Source organism: Sebastes umbrosus, chromosome 12 (assembly GCF_015220745.1).
Source record: "Sebastes umbrosus isolate fSebUmb1 chromosome 12, fSebUmb1.pri, whole genome shotgun sequence".
In the NCBI taxonomy this organism is placed as follows: domain Eukaryota; kingdom Metazoa; phylum Chordata; class Actinopteri; order Perciformes; family Sebastidae; genus Sebastes; species Sebastes umbrosus.
Window position 1 is genome coordinate 17,820,863 of NC_051280.1, and position 16,851 is coordinate 17,837,713.

The 16,851-nt window shown below is 41.2% G+C and overlaps 1 protein-coding gene across 4 annotated transcripts; it reads right to left on the reverse strand.

Moving 5' to 3' along the window:
* Nucleotides 1-4,920: 4,920 nt before the first annotated feature.
* On the reverse strand, nt 4,921-16,162 carry LOC119498995 (solute carrier family 12 member 9-like). Of its 4 annotated transcripts, XM_037788171.1 has the most exons (16): nt 15,473-16,162; nt 14,533-14,667; nt 13,000-13,137; nt 12,821-12,918; nt 12,039-12,240; nt 11,706-11,813; nt 11,183-11,294; nt 10,681-10,838; nt 10,044-10,126; nt 9,726-9,803; nt 7,904-8,028; nt 7,598-7,790; nt 7,338-7,512; nt 6,430-6,576; nt 6,104-6,337; nt 4,921-5,965 (listed from the first exon to the last, which is right to left on the reverse strand). In XM_037788171.1, exons 1-16 carry the CDS (start codon nt 15,687-15,689, stop codon nt 5,403-5,405), a joined length of 2,766 nt encoding a protein of 921 aa, XP_037644099.1. In that variant the 5' UTR covers nt 15,690-16,162; the 3' UTR covers nt 4,921-5,402. The 4 variants fall into 4 exon arrangements, with proteins under 4 accessions (XP_037644099.1, XP_037644097.1, XP_037644098.1 ...); XM_037788169.1 differs by having other exon boundaries at nt 4,921-6,337; XM_037788172.1 differs by lacking the exon at nt 4,921-5,965 and having other exon boundaries at nt 6,161-6,337; nt 6,426-6,576.
* Between the last annotated feature and the right edge of the window lie 689 nt (nt 16,163-16,851).

Genomic DNA, 16,851 nt, shown 5'->3' on the forward strand with positions numbered 1-16,851 from the left:
CTTATGGATTTCCAAAGTATTGTCAGGAGATTAACGACAGATCATTTTTCTCAACTGAGCACATTTAGTAGGAGACACATTCTGCTGTTCACAGACAGGAACACCGTAATGGCACATGACTTTGTGACAAACAAACCAAACACTGTTTCTCTCCTAGCATCCCACAGAAAAACAATCAATTATAAGGAACATAAAACTTGCTTTTTATGACGGACACCATATTGGTACTGAGGTACTTCAATTTTTTCTTTTTTTCCCAAAAGCCAGACAGAGGTCATTAGCATTCTTGCTCTCATATCTACAGTTTTGCTTTGATTTATCAATATTTTTCTGTAATTCTTTTAAGTCAGGAAAAAAAACTAGAAAACTAAAAACTTAAAATTAAAAATTAAAATGATTATGGTGTGATTTTTTGTTGAGATCTGTACCATCTGTACTCTGCAGCACCACAATATTAAATTTAAAATGGTATTTTGACAACATTTTGCCTCTAACAATTATTGCGCCTCCTGCGATTTGAAAATTGCAATAGGCCATATTGCGATTTCAATAAAATTTCAATTAATTGTGCAGCCCTAGCCAATACTGTTTTTTACTACTCAACACAATTGTCAGCCTAATAAAGGTTCATACAGTACATCAGCAACTCTCCATCCTACAGACAATCAGTCGGAAGTGATTCAGATCCTTGTGGGCGTGGAGGGATCACCCTCAAACTGACACCGATGGCTGTGGAGAAAATATGGGCGGATTGTTTTGTGACTGCAACAAAATGTTGCTTTATGTCGTAAGTATGTTGGGACTGCTGTGTGCTGTATGAAGTCCTTTGTATTTTAGCAGGAGTCTGTGAACGTGGTATCTCTTTATAGCACTTGGAGTCCAGACTGCCTCCGTCTGTGAACACACTCCCTCCCACATGCAGATTGTCAGTGACATGTAGGCGGGTGTCAATACTCCTATGTGAGAACTCATGGAATTCTGCCGCAACGTGACGTATGCCGCAGATGGCGTTGTCTCTTCGTCAGAAGGTACATCGGAGCTGTTGCCGACCGCCACCAAACACAACTGGCAACGATAAATTGCATTAGCCAGGTTATTTTTCATGCCAAACTATACCAGGTGACAGCTGACTGTATAAAACTGGAAGTATGAAGCCTTGTATTAGGGTTTAGTGCTTGCCAACATTTTGACAGTCAAGGAGCCAAAAAATTACAAATACAAATTGTCAATTGAGCAAAAATTCTCACAAACACTCCCATTTTTAAGCCTTACAGGGGACATATCATGAAAAACTCACTTTTTCAGTACTTGTGCACATACAGTACATTTGGGTAATTTAATTTTTTTATCCGTCAGAGATATCGACGCCATCCATGAAGCTTTATCTTAAGACATCTCCATAGTATGCTATGATGCCATGATGGTTGCTGGTTGATTTGGGCAAACGCTCAACCTACACATGCCAATAAAATCCCACATCTTCATATTACGAGGCATCTTTCTCAAGTGATTTGAAGAGCTGAATACCTAACTTGAGATTTTATCTCCCACAGTGTTCTGAAGGTACTGAATGATCCAAAGGTCAGCAGTTCAGAGCAATGTTTTATTATTCATCTAAATCAGAGTGATGTTGTGACAGGATGTTCATGCCCCTTTTATGGCTAAATTCCTCCTATTGATCACTGGATGTTTTATGATAACATGCAGATCAGAATTATTTCCATGACTAGAGTCTGAGAGGATCCCACTCCCAACATGGTGGTGAGAATGAATTAAAGGTATTAGTCAGCAAGCTACAAGTGCCAATTCACACCTCAAACTGCACTTTTGTTCAGCACCTCTTCCAATGATGGTGATACATTGTGGGCTATTTCAATGCACTTTTGAATGAAATGGGTAAGGTGAATTAATGTCATCCATCTCGTGAAACAAAAGCAAGCTTTGGAATAAAGTGCTTTTGATCACTTAGTCCTCAACAGTTTATTGATGAAAAGAGATGAATAGTCTGTGTTTTCTAAATTTATTTGGAAGGGCCAGCAGTTTCTGCCCTGTCAAAATTGGTACTGACGGGGAAATCCACCTAAACTAAGAATTCCAATATGTTATTTCTTCTCTCTCAAAGCCAGAAACCAGGGAAGTAAGTCTCTAACTTGTGATGTCATAGGGTATACAGTAACAGCAACAAATTGGTCAAAACTTCAACAGGAATTAAAATTCTCACCAATCCAGCTATTTGAGTCAGTATTGGCCCGATATCCGATCCGGTATCGGTGCATCCCTAGTACTTTGTATTCATTAATTTGGGAAAATATGCTTATCGCCACCACGGCAGATGGCAGGGCATACCACTTTACTCTTTCTGTTCTTACCTTTTACAATAAAATAGACATTGCAGTGCATCACTGCTTACCAGGAGGAACTTAAATTCCCTCGGAGCATTTTGCTAATAAGCAACTCAACAAAATAGCTTACAATATGTATTTTTCACAAAAATACATGTCTGTATTTATTATGGATGGTTTACCAGCCAACGTTGATTTGGCACATTTTAATTGTGCAAAACGTAGGAGGTCCGCGCATACTGTAGCTCCCTTAAGAGTGCAATTGAGACGTTGATTTATTAAGTCTGAAGAAGAGCTTGGGCTTGAAACGTAACTTACAAAGATATGCCAATAAATTGCACTCTATAGCTACAGTGTGCGGACCTTCTTCTATGTTTTTCATTGCTGTCTTCTACTGGTCCAGCACCGGCCTACTACGGTTTTGGATGTGCGCGACCACCTTACATTGATTGACGTTTTAATTGTGCAACAGCGACGACATAATTAACAGCGCAGAGAAAATTACCTGAGTAGTGTCCCGAAAGTGTTGTTTCATTTTGCCGATGAGCTCACTCTAGTCCTCTACATAAAACTCCCTGGATAGTGAGTAGGAGTAGTGAATGAGTGAATGATTTCAGACACAGCACCAACGAATGGAAGACTGATTCTCCCTATTCACCGTCTATGGAGCAGCACTGTTTCTGTATTTGGGAGAGTTGTTCATGTTCACTAATATTTTTTGGACTGTCTTAAAGCATAGAAATAACATGTATGAATTTTGAAAATGGGTGTAATTCCCCTTTAATGTCTTAATCACTTTAACTGAACTACTTCCTCAGGTAGATATTAAAGCTAGTAGGCTAGGATGTAAACATTTATTTTTCCAACTCCTTTTTCCAAATCATTGCTAGTCTTGTTTGAATAAAAACTATTTATACTCAACATATTGTTCATTTAATTTTAGACAAAAACATTAGCCAGTTTTTTCTTAACGGGCTCTATCAAACCCTGCATTTAACACAATCTGGTCCCTCTCACAAACACAAGTACCAGCCTAGCAGAGGGCCACTGGGATTTTAATATTCACAGCTCATTAGGCTTTTCCGATGACAGCAACTCTCCGTCTCCAAGCTAATCACCGGTCGGAAGTGATTCAGTCACTCCATCTTTCTACTTGTTGGCTTTGGGCGGAAGAGAAAGATAACCCTCAATCTGACATCAGAAACTGCTCTGACAATGTGGATGCATCTACGGGTGCACTATTGATTCTTTGTGATTTCCAAATAAAGATGGTCTTTAAAATGTGTAGATGACACTGCCCATTATATCTTACATGCCCATGTTTCCTTGTCAACTGTGAGCGTGGTATCTCTTTATAGTACTTGGAGCCCATGAGACAGCCTCCATCTGTGAACACACTCCCTCCCACATGCAGGTTGTCAGTGACGTGTAGGCGGGTGTCAATACTCCTATGTGCAAACTCATGGAATTTTCTCTAACCAAATGTGACGTATGCCACAGATGGCGTCGGCTCTCCATCAGCAGGTACAGTCTCGCCATCGCCCACCACACACTTCTCATGCCAAATGATATACTGCGTCATTCAGGTAGTTTTCAATGAATTATGATTAATGCTTTAATAATGCAACAGCCCAGATGAGGGGTTGCTTCATTTGTCATATGACAAATCAGTACATGGATAACATAACTACATGTGTACATAACAAGGTGTTCTCCTTTACAGAACTAAAAAGGAGGAAATATTAGGGATGTAATTCAAGATCCATGATACCGTCGAATACCTGTTTGGAGTGTGCATATGCAACAAAATGATTTATGAAGAATGGGAAAGCATTCTGAGTATTACGTTTTGTATATGAACCATGAGCTTGGCACTTTTACTGAATCTTGGTTATATCTGCAGGTTTCTTCCTCTTGTAAGTGTCCATGTGATGTGCACGCTAAATTTCATTCAAATCAAGCCATTGATATGCAGATATTTTGGTTGTAGAAGATCAGATAAATTCTGCTCCTTTTGGGAGGTAACAAGACGCAACCACACATACTTGAAATTGTTCTGTTAAATAATTTTGTGCCATTTACGACACACAAACACCTGTGAAGCAATTACCTCTCACCATCTTGCAAACATGTAAACTCTGAGATTGAAATATTGTTCAGTCCAGCACAACAGCCAGTCAGCAACAGGTCAACCAGTACTGGTCTGTGCTGAGTCAGTGATGGTGAGGCTGCTAGTTTGAGATACAGAAAACCTGTGACACATCCGATTAGCATACTGTACATGTGCTCAAAGTGCAGATTCATATTTATCATCTGGCATTAGCACTATTACTACAGTACATCAGCAGCCCAGTAAAGGCGGACTTGGTGCAGCCACTCAGCTCAGCCATGACACTGGGCTTATATCGCCCTCTGCAGGCATTACACAGCCAAGACTAGGGTGTACCTCAGTGGTACTCTAAATAAACCAAATTGGATAAATGGATTTAAGAATCTTTGTAAAATACTTGTGACTAATGAATAGTTATTAGCAGAAAGTCTTTCTCTTCTTAATTATAAATAAAATTGTAGGAAAGAATTCTGAGATAATACAACAATTTATTTTTCTATTAACATGTACAAAAAGTCAAAGTTGACAATGTTCAACAGCAGTTCCTCTGTAATAACGGTATTTTAACAAATGCATGGGACAGAGCACTAGCCTAATATACTTCTGATTTTAACCACGAGGGAACTGCAAAGACCTTTCCTTTATAGATTTCTATGCCACTATAGCGCCATCCCCAAGTGATGACCAAACAGCCTAAAACACTCATAACTTTCAATATCCAACAGACAAACTTGAGGTCATCAAATCCATTTTCTCCAAGTGTCTTAATAATATAAGGTAAATATAAATTTCATAATTGCAGAATGTGGGTGTGACTCAAGTATAAAATTGGTTTGTTGTGGTTGACAGCTTAAATATCAGGTGAATAAATTGATAGCAAGAAGCACAGTCCAATGGACGAACAATACCAGCTCAGGCTTGTTGATGGATCAAGAGTTGATAGTAAAATCTTAGAGGTCAGTAGTGACCACAGGTGTGACCCCGTGAACGAGCAATGTTGGGCCCAGGTCTCGACTCAACACTTCCGCCTGGTGCAGGTAGGATCGGTAACGGCTTGTGTCTGCTGGTGGTCGGGGTAAATACAGGAAACGCACAGCAGGCTGAGGAGCACCGTGTCGGCGAATCAGATTGTTGACAGCACAGATGTACTCATCGGTCAGCTGAGCAGCATTATTAGGAAACGTTTGGATACAATCTTTCTTCTCAGCTTCATCTGGCCTCTCCCTCTCCTCATTCTGTGCAGCCTCTTCCAGATTCCCTCTCTCTCTTCCTCCTTGTCTCTGCCAGTGGAGCGCCACCACCTGGTCCCATGCCACCATCTGCACCTTTGCTGAAATCCTTAGCTCCTTTAGCATCGCCCGGAGCTTCTTCTCCTCCGTCTCCTTCAGACTGCAACCGGCCTCCACACACAGGAAGAGGCGGAGTTTCGCCTGGCTCCAGGCACGGGACTCTTGAAGCACGCAGGCCAACTGCAGCAGGAACAGTGAGCAGGTGTCGACGTAACCGCTGCTGTCTGGTCGAAGCAGATTCAGAGGCCACACGTCAACGAATGGCACCGTCGTGCTTCGGTGGCTCCTAATCTTTTTTACCGACGCCAAGACCTTGTCCCGGTTGAATTGGTTGAAGTTACGGGCCAGTGTCACATTCTTACCCATTTTTACAGCGTCAGCAATCACAGACACATATTCCTCTTCCTGAAGGTCTTTGAGTTCCTCGAACCCCCGCACATTAGGGAAGAAGGGAAACCGTTGCTCTTGGGGGTGTATGGATGGAGTCACTGTATCCAAGCCATAGCCTGTAGACAGGATAATTGTACCTTGGAGGTTGTCTTGAGGGGTGCAGTCATCATAGAAACCCAAGACAAGGGTGTTTGGCCTCATTCCGCCTAGATGCAAACAGATGAGTTTGTGAGTAACAATCATAGTTCAATGATGGAAAACCAATATCCTCACACAGCAGCAGTGTAGACTTGCCCACCAAAGCCTGTGATGAAAAGCAGGTTCTGAACTCCGTGTCGGACAGAGTCTGCCAGGGTGAGGTTGACAAATGCCTTGATGTTTAGATGGTCCACTAGAGACAGCCAGGAGTCGTAACGGCTCTGCAGGGGATCAGAGGGCAACCCGTCTACAGAATCACACACAAAGACACACACACACACAATGACAAAAGTGTGGGAAAGAGAACCAACTCATTCCTTCATGGGCAGCATGTGTGCGTTTGTTGCCAGTTACCAACATTAAGCAGCTCCCTGTATAATTAACAAAAGGTTGCAGTGTATTTTGGTTTTAGTATGATTGACTGGAGCATACCTATAGATGTGGCTTACACTGCAGGAGGGGGTTAAGGTTATAGGTTATGTACATTTTGACACTTTATTCCCCTCACTGGGAAAACTTCAGGCCTAGACGAGGATTTATGTATTTTTTAGATGTTTTTTAAACTTATGTGTGTTATACAGGTAGCGAACTCCTTTAAGGAATAACTCAGTGCGTAGGTTAGATGCTAATTGCGTTAGCAAGTGTCTGTGTGTGCGGTTAAGAGAGAGACAGACGGAGAGAGAGAGAGAGAAACAGAAGTGACGGTGCATGTTGTGTTTGTATAGTAGAAAGTTCATGCCTCTTTCGAGGTTACAAGACAAGACGGGCTTCTGCAAGCCAGGCAGCCCGTAACGTTAGCGAGTGTGCAGTCGACAGGTGAAGTGAACTGAACCCTGAACTTGTCAATATCAGATTGCTGTGCCTTATAGCCTTTAACGACAAAGGCTATAGCTACCAACGTTTAAACAGCCACCTTTAAAGCCTTCAAAACGTCAATTTTGGGTTTAGTATGAGTGACCAATTCAAAAATGTATATATGCATCTCTCTCCTACCTACACAATCCTTACCCAGTAAACCCAGCTTTACATGTCCCAGGACGTAGAGGCCACTCTTCTTAAGGTCATTAATGAAAGCAATGAGACCTGTACAGCTGCGAGGGTTGGCCACCATCAGCAGCAGCTGGGGCCTCCAGAACTTCACATGGTCCTTACGCACATCCAACATCAACAGGTACTTGCGCACCTGAGTGAATGAAGAAGTGATGTAGTAATTCATGCAAACTAGCATCATATTGTTGCTTCAGTGAGAGAGATGACTTGTGTGTCACCTGGTGGAAGATGAGCGCCTGGCTGATGTAGCCCCAGTTGCTGATGGGACCAAGGTAGTGGATAAGCATTAACAGCAGGAGCATAAAGGCAATGCTGGCAAATGCATAAATGTCACTAATCAGGAACATCATGACCAGGCAACCAAGAATGCCCAGAGTGCATGTATGCCACGTGAAACAACGGAATGAGGGTCTAAATGAAAAAAACAAAGAAAAGACATAATATTGAATGAAAATGACCTTTTCCACCACGAATGTGCAAACAAAATCCAAAACAGAAAACCCTGCCAGTATCCTGCACCGTACCTGAAGTTTGGTGCAGAAGCCAATTCAAGAGCCAGACAGGCCAGATTCACAGCAGCATAGACCAACAAGAAGAAGATAGTTACAATACCAGCAATGGTGTTCAATTTACCAGCAAACAGCACCACCTAGTGGAAGGAATAAAGAACATCAATTTGGCTTATATGTCTCAACAATATTTTGTATCCTGTGCTGCTTAGATCTCATTCAGGTTGCAGTTTTAAACACTGAATTCAAATATGTAATAATTATAGCAATAAAAGTGTACAAGCTTTGGCACCCACATTACTTAAAGGTACTATATGTAACTTTTAGAAAGTCCTTGTTATTAATGACACCGGTGGCCATTAAGTGAACTGCAGTTAGCATCCTGTTGCTCGTGCTCGCACTTCATAGGCGCGAGTGATCATCCTGGGCATCGGCCAAAACAGTGACATGACAGTACAATCATATATCACTGTTACAATCTGTAATGTCCAATCTCCATGATACTAACTAGCTTGCCATTTGCAAATTACTTCATCAGCTAACATTACCAAGCAAAACCGTCCAGAGTCCTTTACATAAAAATCAGTCCACAGGCTGTTATAGGCAATCGAGAAAATCGGGGAAGGTCTCAGTTTTTAAGTTACATAACAATCTGTTCACACAATGGCAATACAAAGTGATAAATAAATGTAAATTGTTACATATAGTACCTTTAAATGTTACTGCGAACAATGTATACAAACAATCCCTTTAGCTAGACTACACAAGTAGCTTCAGACCTCTGGATGTCCCTTGACCCCAACACAAACCAACTTGATAAACAGCTTAACTGTCTTAAATTACAGCTATACTATACATGCCCATGACTTCATAAGAATAATGTAACAAACCTTGTTATCTAGCTAATATGCTGATGCTAAGTGGCATGGTAGTGAAATGAGGAGTTCACTTACTAATGTAACAGGACGGTACCCTGCTGTCCTCCCTGGCAGACCTTTCAAGCTTTAAATGCTCTTCATTTGACCAATGGTCAGCCAATCCGAAGCAGAGCGCAAAATGTTTTGCCCCGCGAAATAGTAGATGGTCAGCTGCTAATTTATCTGCCTCCAATCCAGTTCTTCCCTTTACTTTCCCCTCAGAGCAGCACTGCATTTTTCACCAACACATTTACAAAAAACAAACAAGCAGTGGCAATATAAAGTATAATGCAAAATATTGATGTAATCCCAGAAATTGTGGGTTATACGATTAGGGCAAGAAAGTTCAACTTTTGTCCACTTCATCTTCCTCATTACTGAAATAGACGCCTCCTGTTACTCTTACACATTAGAAGCAGAAAGCAAAATGAAAACCATACTTTAAAACAAACAATTAGGGTGTAAATAGCTATATTTTTTATCTCCATCTGTTGTTTAGGGGTTTATGGGTAGCCATCAATAACCTTGCAAGGCAGCTGGATTCTTGCGATGTCACGAGATCACGCGATAATCGCAGGATCAAACATCACACGAAAATCCATCTCGCCAGGCTTCAAGTCATGCGTTTGTCACCAATTGTTCACCAATCAACGTCCTGTGAGGAGCTACTGCACCTATGGGCGTTGCTTAGACGTATGAGACGCGGTGAGACCATAGTATGAGACAACACGGATCGGCTACAGTTTGAAAACAATAATGGCGGCTCCTGAAGAGGTTAGCATTGATGCTGAAATAGCAATCAGAACTGGATAGTATTTTTTCATTGAAAGAAGAGCAAAGTATGGCACTGAAGGCGATGTTTTCACCTCCAAATTAGTTTTGCTTTTGTTAGATGGTTGACAAATGGTTTATCTAATCACCTGCCAAGTATTTTTGAAAGAGCCTGTCCTATTCCAAACAGTTTCCAATGATGGCTTCTCAGATGACAGGGTCAGGTTAAGAAGTCAATGCATTATGGTAAAAGATATCCATTTGGAAGGTGATTAAAAAGTAATTTCACACAGTGAAGTTGTGAACTAGGTCACCAACATGTGAAAGATCAATATGAACAGGAAGGGGTTGAGGGCAAAAGAAGTGACTCTGTTTGAGCTTTAGTAGAACTAAAACTGAGTCACTCTAAACTTTATTCACAAATGAAAACTGTCACTACTCCTTGCATGCAGTTTGCACCAACCTACCTGTACAAGCAACCAGGAGACAAGCACAGAGGCCCAGGGGTTCCCACTCCGAGATGTTTTCCTTGCCAGAGCCAGGACGCCACCTGTAGAGAATTAAAACATTAACAAAAGTCACTCTGTTATTGCTCATGGTCCTAAATCAGATAAACAACTGAGTCATCCTGCACTCGTCCTTCAGCCAAACGCACAATGAGAGGATTTTTCTTCTTCTGAGAAAGTCAACACTGCCAGCCATCTGTTGTCAGACGATGCTTTCCAAATTAACATGCCTCCACTTGGAAAACGACATGATGAAATTAATAACAAGTGTCAATTTCTCACATTTGAGATGGGAGGCCTCTTTCAACAGATGGCTGATTATTAAAATGTTGACTCAGCTTTATAGAAGACCAGCTGGAGTTGGATATGCTTTCATATAGTGTGGATCAACTATTTAGCCCTGATCATAACCTAAACAAGCAAGATTAGTAATTAAGTCCTTTTCACTACAGAGATGGTCAGAGGTCACATCAGCTAAAACCAGACTCTGCCAATGAAGAATTTGCTGCTTTTGGAAAGTAATTCTTAATGTTGGAGACACTGCAAATGTTGGGAATTGCAAACATTGGGCAGCAGGACACATGTTCAAGAATCTCACCAAACAGGTTGTCTTTGGCCAGTGCATACAGGATCCGGGAGGCTCCTATCAGGTTACTCATGGCAGCAGATATGGTGGAGGAGTAAATCCCAATTGTCACCAGGGGCGGCCATATATTGATGTCGCCCAGGAAACTGTAGTCTTTTTGGAGGAGGTGACTAAGGAGAATGAAAATATGAAATCAGTGAGTCAAGAATAATTACTTTATCTGATTAACTGTGTTAATAAAAACAAATTATTTGACAGGTGTACAAACAAAACAAATCCAAGTAAAATCTCAAACTACAACAGAGATATTCCATCTCTGAAAAAGACAGCAATAATATGCAAAAGCGAGTGTGTAAATGCAAAAACTTGTTTTGAAAAATCCATTAATTATTTAAATGACCACAGCATTATGGGTAATGTTTCTATAGATTTAAAAGAAATGTTTTAGTTTCATATGGTATTTGTGCTAGTACTACTTCATATGTTTGAGTGTGTGTGTTTGTGTATGTCTAACCGGTCACAGGTCCACGCAACCAGCAGACTGAGCAGATTGTATGTGATGAAAGTTGTAAGAACAGCTGCAAGCGTTCCTCTCGGGATGGAGTAGCTGGGGTTTTTCAGGTCGCCTGGATATCACATGACAAAAATTCCCTCTTCAATAAAACCAAATCTATTAAACACATTATTGATGTTCTGTCAATGTTGCGTACTGTGTCTTAAATGAGGGGCTGGATCAACTAAAGTCTGCATTTCTAGACCTGCCTTTACTACCTAGATTTATTTCCCATTACTGACACATGTTTGCTCATCATGTGATGAAGTTAAACATCAAAGCTTATACTGTAAACTTGACATATTATGAAACCTGTTCCAATTTTCAACTGGTATTTCTACAGCCCTGACACACGGTCGGCTGTCGGTGAGCGTCTGTCGCCCTAGTTCTTGCAGTGTGTCCCGCACCGTCAGCTCTAGTCTGCCTGTGTCTGAGGTTTTTCAATTTACGTTTATTTATTGAGATTTCTTTAACACCATCTTACCTGACATGTTGGAGCCTGCCATGATCCCAGTACAGCCATTGAACATGACAGCAAACACTGTGGCAAAATTCATCATGACACCGGTGGTGTAGTCTACTGTGTAATTGGCTGGAAGGATAGACAAGAGGCTCGATCATTCATACATATCAGGGATGACCAATACAAACAGGGATTTCCAGGTGGGTAATTTTTCTGTTTCTTCAAGGTCCTAAATTAACACATCAAAGCTAATATCATAAATGCTTTAGGTCTGACATTGTTTAAATAGGTTTAAGATTATCAAAGCATATAAACTGCCCAACCATCACATTTGACAACATGTCCAAGACTTACGCAATAAGTTGCCCTTCAAGGTGTGGAGCTGGAAGCCAGTGTAATTGCCAGTGCTCAGGCTGGTACCATTTAGACCAGAACTATCTGGCAGAATCACCACGATCGGCCCCACAATGAAAAAGTTGATGAAGATGGTAACCAAAACTGCCGCAACTATGATGACGATAATAAAGGTGGCTTTGGCATAGATGTGGGCACCCACCTGTAATGACAAGCCAGTTAAATTTAGGAACTACTGACTTATGTTACACATCCAAATATGTCCCCTAGCACCACTTTTCTCTTGACTGTCAATTTGGCCCAAGGCAAGGTATCTTGAAAATTACCAGCTATAGAGTTTGCTAGTGGATATTCACTGTCCACAGTGGTTAACTTAAAAAATTCATGATGACCTCCTTTCCTTTCTTATAGCATCTGGCCAGAATTTCAACTTTTACACAACATATGAGATAAGCTATGATAAGAATTATTATTCGTGGCCTTTCCCCTAGGGTTGCAGTATGGACAAACTTCAATTTTTTTTTACAATTGTAACACATTATTTTTAACAATAGCACAATAAACTTTTGTAAGTGTTGAATTCATCTTCCGATACTTTTAAATAGTGCAATGTAATCAACAGCAGGGATTTGGACTTAAAAGTCCTTTTATTCTAAATGGTTGTGTATTTAGCAAAACATGGTTCTCAGAAAAATAAATCACAACACCCTCTATTTGTGCAAGCCAAAGATGAGCTGACAGTTAAAAAAAAAACAATTAAGTAAAAACAAATGAAGTCTCACCAAGCAGACATTGAAACACAGGAAGAGTAGGCCAGTGCCATACAGCAGAGACCACCAATATCCAGAGGGCAGCACCTGATGGGGACCTGCAGCACCCTCTGAGGGACAGTAAAACTGGGTTGATTAATATATCAACATACTCATGCATGCCTAGATGTCATGTCCTAATTTTACCTTACCTTCTGGGATGCCAAAGGTAGACATGATTGCCTCAACCAGACCCAAAACATAGAGAGCACAGCCACACACATTGGCAAAGAAAAACATGATCCCAATGCTGCCGCCAAACTCTGGACCCAGGGCTCGGCTGATCATGTCTGGGGACCAAGTTGAGGGATTTCAGACTCCAGATTTATAAATGTAAACTAAGTCCGTGGGGATACAACCTGCACCCTCACATTTTAAATCCAAAGTGGCAATCACTACACATACAGTAAAGTAGTACACTTTGGGTTTCACACATTGACAAAAAGCAGATCCAGACATCGTGACTAAAGCTGCATGCTAGTCTTTGATTTTTGGGTTGCTGGAAAAAAAATTCAATAAATAATGCCTGACAGTGACTGATATATTTGACTTCAGGACATCTGACTACATACATGCTGAAAATCAAACATTTTTACTGTATTCATTTTGAGATTTTCTAAAGTGCATGTCCCTTGAAGTGTATGATTCAACTTTTTCCCATGGGCTAGTGTTAAAAAAAGTTAACAAATCTCAATAAATTGTAATATCAAATCGCAATACTTGTAGAATCGCAACATTTAAAAAGGGACTGTTTGTAAGAATCAGAATTGCTTGTTAACAGCGACACCTGTGCCCATTAAGTCAACGAAAGTCAGCGTTGGGCCCATGCTCGCTCTAAATAGACATGAATGAGCATCGCTCAAAACAGTGAGGTGACACACGTCAGCTAAAACCACAATATCACTCTATATTTCAGCTGCTTGGCAGTAATGTTAGCTGACCAGACGAAGGTCTCAGGAATCAATGGTGATCCTAGTGTTGGCTTTTCCTGCTTCAGCCTTCCGACAGCGGTTGGAGTAAACAGGGAGACAATGGCACCCGGTCAGAGACGATAATGTTACTCGCTTCGGAGCCCCGTCACTTCACAAGACACGCAGCAGTTATTTCTGCACAAACGTCAACTGTAGCTTTACTAGATATTCTCAGAGCTACGAAGTCTTCTGCAATGTGTAGTGTGTGCTCATGCACGTGAGGTGGAGCAAGCTGAGTGAAGGCAAGCAGGCCGGCAGAGGAGCAGAGGATCAGAGTACAGCAGAGACTCCGGCCTTGGAGACCAAAGCTACTGTCTCCCCCGCGTCCTCCGACCGCGGCCAACACTGTTTTGCAAGACGGGCTTCACTAGAAATAACTTTGCGGTTTTGGTGCTTCCGTGTAGTTTGTGTTGGAGTCTGAGTCTGAACAGCGTAGCCAGACGCGAGCGCGCATGGGACACCGACCCGGGTGACTTATACGTGTAAGAAGTTACAAACAGTCCCTTTAAAAATCACAATACATATCGTATCGGCACCCAAGTATCGTGATAGTATTGAATCGGGAGATAAGAATATCGTCCAGGCCCTAATAAATCATGGGGAGAAATTAAGAGCAGGGACATTTTCTCAATCCATTAGTCAGGCTTAATCACAGACACCCAAGTGAGGCTTTTAAGCTGTACAGCACAAATCTCTCTCAGCAGTAAAGGATACAGTAGGCACCTCCAGCGTCTAAAGCCCCATTGGTGGAGATGGCACAGACAGAAAGCACGGTCATTGTGATGATAAAGTAGGCCACTATGAACATGGCGATGGCCTGGTAGAGCCCTGCTTGGCCCACAACAAATCCTGCAAGAGGTAGTTGGAAAATCTTATTTATAATGTTCATCTCAGGCCTGTAGCATTACTTTGTTGTTTGCAAAGTAACATGAAGATCATTGTTTTATTGATCTATTATACATTATGGACCATAGAAATAGATGTTATGGACACAACAGATGAAATAAAATAGTGCTAGTTGTTTGTTTCAGTCATTTCTGCTACTTTTATGCTCATTGTAAACTGAATATCTTTGGATTTTGGACAATGTTGGACCAAACTGAAGATGTCACCATGCGCTCTGGGAAACTATCATTTTAATGATTGGTGAATCACTAAGATGAATCTATAGCTAAGGAAAAAATGTTAGGTACAGCCCTTGAAAAAAACAAACAGACATGACACATTTTAAAATGATAGGATTTGAGATTATATTAGTATTTTATCAAGACTCGAATGAGTAATTCACAGGCTAACCTCCAAATGGATTATTTCACCCATTTGCTGGACTGGACATAACCTGTTTCAAATTGAACCAGAAGCACATATTTTCAGAAGACTTGTGTAAGTTATTTGTGTTTTAGTTCTTTTTAGGACAACACTTTTCAGATTTAAGATTAAAGTTGTTGCCCATGTCTTCCTCTTCTTTGGTGTTTATTGGTGGTTGGCAAACCATCTTAGAGGTGCATTACCGCCACCATCTGGACTGGAGTGTGGAACAGGAGATTGTGCAGAAACAAAATAAAAAATTAATAGTAAAAAAACTATAAAATAATAATAATAATAATAATAATAATAATAATAACGAGTAAAAATTGCCCTTCGTCTTACATACCAATTCGCAGGAACACAACGACGCTGAACATGGACAGTAGAGTCGGTATGACCACGCCGAACACCACTCCGAGCTTCCGGGCGGTCTTGTCCTTGTCCTTGGTCCTTCGACCGGCGGCTCGGCCCTCCGTGGCCCCGCCGGGTTTGGACGCATCTTTCGGCACCGGACTGGCGCTGGTGGTGAGTCGGTAATGAAGAAGCGGAGCCTTTTCTGACATGGCGGTTTACGTAAATTAGCCGTTAAATAACAGCTCACTGGCGTTGACCAAAGAAGCACTACCGAAATTAACGCCTAACGTCTTCTCTGTAGCTATGGTGACATGACAGTAGCTAAGCGTTAAATTAACCGTTAAATGCAGTTGGCTGGCGTCGACCAAAAAGCTGTTTCAACCGAAATTAACGCCTAACGTCTTTTCTGTAGCTATGGTGACATGACAGTAGCTAAGCCTTAAATTAACCGTTAAATGCAGTTGGCTGGCGTCGACCAAAAAGCTGTTTCAACCGAAATTAACGCCTAACGTCTTTTCTGTAGCTATGGTGACATGACAGTTGCTAAGCGTTTACGTTAGCTAAATTAGCCATTAAATGCAGTTTGCTGGCGTCAAACAAGAAGCAGTTTCAACCGAAATTAACGTCTCTTCTGTAGCTATGGTGACATGACAGTTGCTAACGTTAGAGTCAGCGTTTAGTTAGCTAAATTAGTTGAGTAGCCGCCATTAAACCTCCGCACGTCGCCCACCGTCACCGAGCCCGGTTCACCTGCTGCAGGTAATGACCGACGGTTTGCTAACTACGTAAAAATGATGTAAACTCATGTGAAGGGCTCATCCAATTATATTCTTCTCCTTCTTTGGTGTTTATTGGTGGTTGGCAAACCAGCTTATAGGAGCATTACCGCCACCTACTGGGCTGGAGTGTGGAGCAGTAGATTGGCAGGAAAATAAATAAATACAATTTAAAAATATTAATAATTATTAATAATAATAACAATAATATTAATTAAATTCTCTCAATTATTCCTGTTGCAAGTAATTAATTAGAAGATTGTGTACTTTCTTAGATGTCTTTCCTAGCAGATTCCCCATTGTAATATTTCTAATAATCTACTCCTGAAAGCAATTCCCTTCTTTCTTCGTCATATCTGTTGCACTCTATTAGAACATGCTTGACAGTTTCCGGTTTATTACAGTGCGTGCATAGTCCAGATGGGTGCTATGGAGTGTTTGGTTTAATCCTGTATGTCCTATTCTCAGACGGGTAATGACCATCTCATTCCACCAGCTCCTACATGTTTCTGAATACTGTACAGATGTCTCCCTGTGTCACTTAGGTCCCAGTATTCTTGCTAGGTTTTGTGCATGTAGGCTCATCCAATCAAAT

Coding starts and splice junctions, on each gene's coding strand:
- LOC119498995 (XM_037788169.1), bottom strand. CDS start 15,689: ATGTCAGAAAAGGCTCCGCTTCTTCATTACCGACTCACCACCAGCGCC. Junction 10,839..11,182: donor GTTGCGTGGACCTGTGACCG/GTTAGACATACA, acceptor CATTCTCCTTAG/TCACCTCCTCCAAAAAGACT. Junction 10,127..10,680: donor GGCCAAAGACAACCTGTTTG/GTGAGATTCTTG, acceptor AATTCTCTACAG/GTGGCGTCCTGGCTCTGGCA.